Source organism: Engraulis encrasicolus, chromosome 6, assembly GCF_034702125.1.
Source record: "Engraulis encrasicolus isolate BLACKSEA-1 chromosome 6, IST_EnEncr_1.0, whole genome shotgun sequence".
In the NCBI taxonomy this organism is placed as follows: Eukaryota; Metazoa; Chordata; class Actinopteri; order Clupeiformes; family Engraulidae; genus Engraulis; species Engraulis encrasicolus.
In genome coordinates this window covers 15431486-15438912 of record NC_085862.1, presented here as the reverse complement: position 1 = coordinate 15438912, position 7427 = coordinate 15431486, and the positions used below count along the sequence as shown (strand labels likewise).

The 7427-nt window shown below is 47.1% G+C and overlaps 1 protein-coding gene across 1 annotated transcript; it reads right to left on the bottom strand.

Moving 5' to 3' along the window:
* Positions 1 to 1011: 1011 nt before the first annotated feature.
* ptmaa (prothymosin alpha a) lies at positions 1012 to 6828 on the bottom strand. The gene is made up of 5 exons (XM_063200769.1): positions 6652 to 6828; positions 3822 to 3890; positions 3290 to 3380; positions 2650 to 2720; positions 1012 to 1777 (listed from the first exon to the last, which is right to left on the bottom strand). Exons 1-5 carry the CDS (start codon positions 6694 to 6696, stop codon positions 1739 to 1741), a joined length of 315 nt encoding a protein of 104 aa, XP_063056839.1. The 5' UTR covers positions 6697 to 6828; the 3' UTR covers positions 1012 to 1738.
* Positions 6829 to 7427: the final 599 nt, after the last annotated feature.

Below are 7427 nucleotides of genomic sequence, written 5' to 3'. Positions count from 1 at the left end.
TTAAAAAATGTATACAGACTATACTATAGTCTATAGACTAATATATTAATGCAAAGACACATGAGACTAGAAGGTATGATAAGACACTGATTGATTAAATCGCTCTCCCCCCCATCCTCCTTCATGACGCCCCACCACACTGCTCCCTTGGGGCGCCATTTGAGGCTGCCCCCTTGCACGGGTGAGGCATAAATGAAATTTCATTGTGTACAGTGAGCACTGTGTGCTGTGGAGTGCTGTGTCACAATGACAAAGGGAGTTTCACTAACGCAGGATATAACGTTTAATGCACTTACGAGTTTATGCATGTCATATGATATAAACAGTAATGGTATAAAGGAAATAAATTACACAGTAATTATTTAAAGACTGTAATGTTTTTTTTTTATCATGGCCTCCCTTGTATGTTGACTATGATGGCTGTGTCAACTGATGGTATAAGTGTCTGTTGCCCTTCTGTCATTTGTATTGAACACTGTGTTATATCAGATTCTTACCCTGCACAGAATAATCACTTCTTCGTGTCGTGACAATGCAAGTGAATCATTTCCCTCCAGACACAAACTAACCTTCACGTATCAGTACAGTAGCCTCATAGTATAACTAAGTCTGACCTTCAGAAGGTCAAAGGTAGAGAGATGCTTGTTGTGCTAACTATAATTGGAGATGTTGTGCTAACTATAATTAGCTTCATGCTAGAGAATATGCCCATAAGAGCAAAGGTCCATAACCAAAGATTGCAGTGAAAAAAAACAATGCATTGAAGATAAAAAAAGACAATCTCAACACTGGCTCCAGTTTGCTTTTTTTATTTTATTTCTTTTTTTTTATCTTGGGTTCCGTGAGGGGAATGATTTAGACTAGGCTCTATTAGCCTAAGCCTAGCCATAATTAGCTAGCCTTGCCATAATAACTGCCCTGCTAGTCTGGTCATACTGTAGCTGCCTGTTAGCAAGGCCATCATAGCCGAGCTGGTTTTAAAGACGAGAAAGGAATGACAAAAACAGGAGATCATTAAGAACTCACAAAATAAAATTCGGGTTTATTGTCGTAAAACAACCTTCACACACATACATGGAAACAGGTCGCTGAGAGAGAGACAGCGCGGCCCGACAATAACGAAACAAACAAAGAAACATTTCCCCTTTTGACCTGTGTGCTCACGTACACACACGCCGCTACGTATGGACAACTAAAAACAAGTCTTACACACTGCGGTACTGGAATGCTTTGAATGGAACGCTCGTAGTTTTTGTACAAATGTGTGTGTGCGTATATATGTGTGTGTGTGCGCGCGCGGGGGTGTGTGTGGATGTGTGTGTGTCTGTCGAGAGAGAGAGAGAGAGAGAGGGTGAGGCAGTCGAACCACAGTAGAGCCTATTTCATGGTGAGCCCACGGTTTCAACGCAGCGCTAGCTGGATCAGAGGTCGCTTAGTGAGCGACCCCATAACAATATGTACAAAAATATAAAATGTAAATAAAAATACAAACAAATTCTCCTTTTAAAGTATTTCGTAAGAAGGTAGAGCTTTGACAAGTCTTGTTCCTAGAAAATCTGCGCTGTGTGTGTGTTTGTGTGTGTTTGAACGGTGATGGACACGTCTGCACGAGGTGTGTGTGTGTGTGTGTGTGCGTGTATGTGTGGACGGATGGTGACTCTACAGGATGGTGATGGGCAGTTGCTCCCCCCTCCCCCCTTATCCCGAGGGGGCTGGGGGAGCCGCAGCAGGACGGAGCTCAAGCATCAGTCTTCTGTTTCTTAGTTCCCACGGGCTCCTACAAAAAAAAACACACAAAAAAAAACACACGGAGGCAGACACACGCACACACACACACACACACGGAGGCAGACACACACACACACACACACACACACACACGGAGGCAGACACACACACACACACATATGGATAATTAGTAAGACATGTCCGTCTTTCATCAACACTTGAGAAACTCCACGTGTGGTAACCATAGAAACCCATGACTGTTGCTATGTAGTACTGAATGCATCAGCCGTATCAGACTTTCTCTATCGGAGTATGAAGCATCTAATCGAGTCAAACATCTAATCGAGTGCAGCTGATCTAGTTCCTACAACACAAATACTGAGAGTAATCCTCCTCAATGCACATTGAGTATGATCCATATATAGAATTAAAAACACATGAATGTGGTTAGGACAGCTAATACTGCATAAATGTTGCCATAGGACTGTAGGTCATTACTCAGAAATGTCACTATATGTGGAGGATCTATTGGCTATATAGGATTAAAAACATATTAATGTTGTTATAAGGTGGTAATAACACATACGTTCCTACAGGAGTGTGAAGAAGTAATAAATAATGGTAATAGTATAGAAATTAATAGTAAATCATAAACTAATGGTAGGCCTAATAGTAATAAAGAGAAGTAATAATAACATGAGTAATAAAATAAACAGAAGTTATAACTCATAAATGACGCTTTATAAGTATGAGTGAAAGATTAACATCGCCGCAACACATTTCACTGTTCACTTTTAATTTTTTGGAACAAACAATGCATTTGGCCAAGTACTCCAATGGGTTGGCTATGGTTCCAGTAACATACACTTATGTCCTGGCAGCGCCAAATTCACACATGTGGTAACCACGACAACCACTTACATCATCGTCGTCATCTTCAGCCGCCCGCTTCCCTGTGGCACCCTCATCATCGTCATCCTCATCGTCCTCACCTGCACACAAACACACACTTGTTTATTTCGATTGACACATAGACATATTAGACAGCACAGTCTAAATTTGGCTAAAGGACAGACAAACAACAAACCTGCACACACACACACAAGGTCTCTCTTTCTCTCTCTCTCTCTCTCTCTCTCTCTCTCTCTCTCTCTCTCTCTCTCTCTCTCACTCTCTCTCTCTCTCTCTCTCTCACACACACACACACACACACACACACACACACACACACACATACTCAAAGAGGACACAAGGTCACAAACTTGCAGTGACACTGAAGGCCAGCAGAGGGCAGCCTTGTACAGAGATCACAGACTACTCTGCATGTGCACACACAACACACACACACACAACACACACACACACACACAGTCGCACACACACACACAGAGCTGACCCTCTGGCATGCTGCTCAGCTCAATCAATAACTAGAGTGGAGATCATGTCAGCTTGGTGTGTGTGTGTGTGTGTGTGTGTGTGTGTGTGTGTGTGTGTGTGTGTGTGTGTGTGTGTGTGTGTGTGTGCGCGGGCGCATGTATGTGTGTGCACATCTCCAGCTTACCCTCTCCATCGTCCTCCTCGTCCTCTTCCTCTCCCACATCATCGTCTTCATCATCTACATCATTCTCGTTGTCACCATTCTCCTCATCCACCTGCACACACACACACACACACACACACACACACACACACACACACACACACACACACACCATCAGTGTTGCTGACTCTCAGGCGAGCATGGCTCTACATCAGTGATTCTCAAAGTGTGGTCCGGGGACCACTAGTGGTCCGTGACAGAACTCAGGTGGTCCGCGAGGGGATTTCTACTTTTCCAGCAGAAGGCTATATTTGTAACATTATTACAAAGCCAAACATGTCTGTAGTCACATATTCAACACAATAAGACAGCATGGTAAATGTGACTAAAAAGTAAGTTATCACATTAAAATTAGCAGTATTAAATAGTACCCGTCAACTGTCAATTCAGTTGACAGGTGGTCCCTAAACATCCCTAAATCACTGCTCTACATGGTAACTTTTATGACAATGTCATGATCAATGTGTGTGTGTTTGTGTGCGTGGGGGCGTACCGCGGTGCCGTTGGCGGGAGCCTCTTTCCCATTCTCAGCCTCCTCCACCTGTTTCTTCTCCTTCAGATCCTAAACACACACACAGCAAAAAGCGTTAACAACCTCACAAAAACGCCATTTTGGTTTGATTTCACTTCGACTTAAGTTGACTATATACGGCTTTTGAAACTCTGGCATTGCCTTAACTACAATAAGGAAACTCACTTACTGACACACACACATACCAAGATGTGTGTTTGTGCCCCCATTGTCAGGATTGGGGGGGGGGGGCACAGAAGTTATTTATATTTTCAGAAGGTGTGAAAACATGCATTACATTTTACAATACAAGAAGGTTATTTTTATTGGGGGGCAAATGCCAGTGCATTTTTTTTCCAGAGTTGGGGGGACAAGACCCCCCACCTCACACCCTAGAAAAGTAGGACACACTATGCACTATTTGTCAACACACACACACTCTCTCTCTCACACACACACACACACACACACACACACACACACACACACACACACACACACACACACACACACACACACACACACACACACACACACACACACACACACAAGGAACGGCGTGCTTGCATTTTTAGATTTGAAAGCCGACATTCTGCAAGTCTGCAGCTAATTGGCCGTCGCGCTCCCCGTGCCCCGCCTCTTTTTAAGTGGCTAACCGCAGGGCTGTAATCTGATACGCCGAAGGTGCCGGGGGGAGTGCGCTGTGTAGTTCAGTAAACACAGAACTGGCAACGTCCAGGGCCGACACGCCCGCAGAAAAACTACAATCCCCAACTGCGTTAGTGGATTCTACTAAAGCAGCCAATCAGCTCGTCCAAAGGCGCAGCGAAAAGGAGGCTGGCCGTGTAAATGAGCAGGAGCCGAGAGAGGAGACAATAGCGGCTCAGGGCGCACACTCGCCCCCTCGCCTTTAGCGGCTTTAAACGCATTTTACAGATTCAGCAAACCTGGTTTTATCACTTACATAGAGACTCCGAAACCACAACTGATCCTGAAGTAGCCTAAATCGGTATATCCTGAAGTAAAGAAAAAATTCCCTCTGAATGCATGAGGGATGGTTTCACATACAATCGAAAATAAAGAATATGATATGGATATCTCAACTCTTTTTTTTCGTTGCCACTTCAAATGCGTCGCATCTTAGCTCAGTTAGTTTGGACAATAGTCACCCGTTAAGCCGGTTACCGCTGTCACATCCACAAATACAAGCCCCGTGCGCTATCTGGAGCTCTGCGTTCCGTCGTAACGGAACAACAAAGCTCGCTGATTGTTTGAGTAACATGACGGATTATCTCATATATTAATATTCGCGCTGTATGGGAAATGCGCGTGTGTGTGGACATCAATGAAAGCAGAGCCGTCTCATCTGAGTGCGATGAGGGAGCGCGAGAGGACATTTCACGCGCAGACGATCGCCGTGCAGGCAAGCAAGCCAGGTGTTCCATCAGACGCTCGCGACACAACCGACCGCCCGGTGGAACAGACATCGCTCGTGCCCAGACGGCACTGGAGGCTGTTCTGCTCATGCAGGCGGAATGAGGGCAGAGGTTAACCGGGGCCACTCGTCTGTGTGTGGTGTGTGTGTGTGAGAGAGAGAGAGGGTGTGTGTGTGTGTGAGAGAGAGAACTCCCTCGAAAACATCCAACTTTGCAATGGAGCTCACCGTACGTACACACACCCCCGGTGACCGTTGTGACACTAAACCACCACGCTCTGTCTGTCATTCAGTCTGAACGGCGAACACAAGCGCGCACGCACGCACGCACGCACGCACACACACACACACACACACACACACACACACACACACACACACACACACACACACACACACACACACACACACACTCCCAACCAACACAACGGCCTCACTGCTGTTTGACATCTGGACACCTGTGATCGATTGCTATGGCCCACACGACGCCACATTTGGAACCCAGAGCCCCGCTATGCTCCTTGTCCTCTGCCCATGAGCTACCGTCTCCTAATCTACAGGGCTACCGACAGATGCACGGGGACACAGAAGACACGGGATCGCTCGAGGTAGTGTGTTTTAACAGATCTAAGTTCTCGAGCAAGAAGGTGGGACTGCCCGCCGGGAAAGTTTCCGTGCGCAATGCACCGAGGAGAACCCGTGCGCCCGCGAGCGCTTGAGTGTGGCCACAGTTCCTCGCGAACCACCTCCAGACAGTTCCGACCACGCGGAAACTCTTTCTTTCATTTCCACTCACAGTCCGAGCTGTCAGTGAACGCGCTGACTAACCGCTTGTTTTGGAGGATGCCGTTAGGAGATTTACTCCATTAAGCGCTGGCCACCAGTCTCGCTCTCGCCACTGGAGAGGGCTTAAGCTACAGCTGGATGCACGCAATGCTCTCTCGGGTGAATTACGAGGGGAAAGAGAGAGGCAGGCAGCCGTGATTGTGGAGCATCCTTCTAAACTTCACTAAAGGCTGCTCGCTTGACGGCCGAGTTGTGCCGCGCTGTGCGGAGAGGAACCGACATGCCTGAATAAACAAAGAACCCGCTCGGACCAACTAGAGCTCCAAAACGGGCGATGACGACTTCAAAATGTGGCTATGGCAGGTTGGAGAACTTTGGTACAGTTTCCTACCAGAGACAGAACATCACTTGACATCACATTGACGCGCCAAGATCCAGAGGAGCTGCACTCGAAACCACAAATTCCCCGTTAAGACGCACACCTCCTCCGCTCTCCTCTCCAGCCCAGTGTTCAACTCTCGGAGCTTCTCCGTGCGGGTAGAGTTTACAAGCAGAAGTCTATTTAAATCTGGAAGGCTCCATCACACCTACCTTAGCGGAGATCTCCGAGCTGGTGTCCACTTCAGTGTCTGCCATTTTTTTCTTTTTAGGTTTCAACTGTTGTGGGGTCTCGCGACAAAAATCTCCGAACAGAGGAGATGTACTTAGAGGGCGAGGGGGGAGAAAAGTGAGAAAAAAAAGGCTTCAGCGCCAGTGGCAAATCCAAGCGGCGGGGAAAGTGTAATATATAGACAGAGGGCGGAGTCCATACATTGCCAACGCTCCGTGATTGGACAAGGTTAATAGCCATCTGTGGATCTGATTGGTCGGGACGGAACAATGGACAGTATTTCTACACCGACTAAACCCCGCCCCTCCCCAACCTTTTGAGTCATTTGTGTGACGGGTGGCAGCTCAGGCTCGAGCTCGCTTTGGCGAATTAATGACGCCCCCTCCCTCCCTCCCTCCCTCTCTCTCTCTCTCTCTCTCTCTCTCTCTCTATAGGTCTCTCCCCCCCTCTCTCTCTCCCTCCCCCTCCTTTGCTCTCTCTATCTTCTCCCACGCGCGCAATGACGCTCGCACGCAATGGTGTGCGCACGGTCTCTGGCGCTCTCTCTCTCTCTCTCTCTCTCTCTCTCTCTCTCTCGCTCTCGCTCTCTCTCTCTCTTACACACACACACACACACACACACACACACACACACACACACATTCAGCCACACACACATACGGAAGCTCTAGTCGACTACATCAAAGACTTGTGTTTTTATTTCATAAATTATCTGTTTGCTGTTGCATTGTACTGTAGCATTACCATGTCTATAAAC

Excerpts from the sequence above, each read along its gene's own strand:
- ptmaa (XM_063200769.1), bottom strand. The coding sequence starts at position 6,696 with ATGGCAGACACTGAAGTGGACACCAGCTCGGAGATCTCCGCTAAG. Across the intron at positions 2,721-3,289 it reads CGAGGAGGACGATGGAGAGG|GTGAGGACGATGAGGATGAC; the intron begins GTAAGCTGGAGA and ends GTTTGTGTGCAG. Across the intron at positions 1,778-2,649 it reads CTGAAGATGACGACGATGAT|GAGCCCGTGGGAACTAAGAA; the intron begins GTAAGTGGTTGT and ends TTTTTTTTGTAG.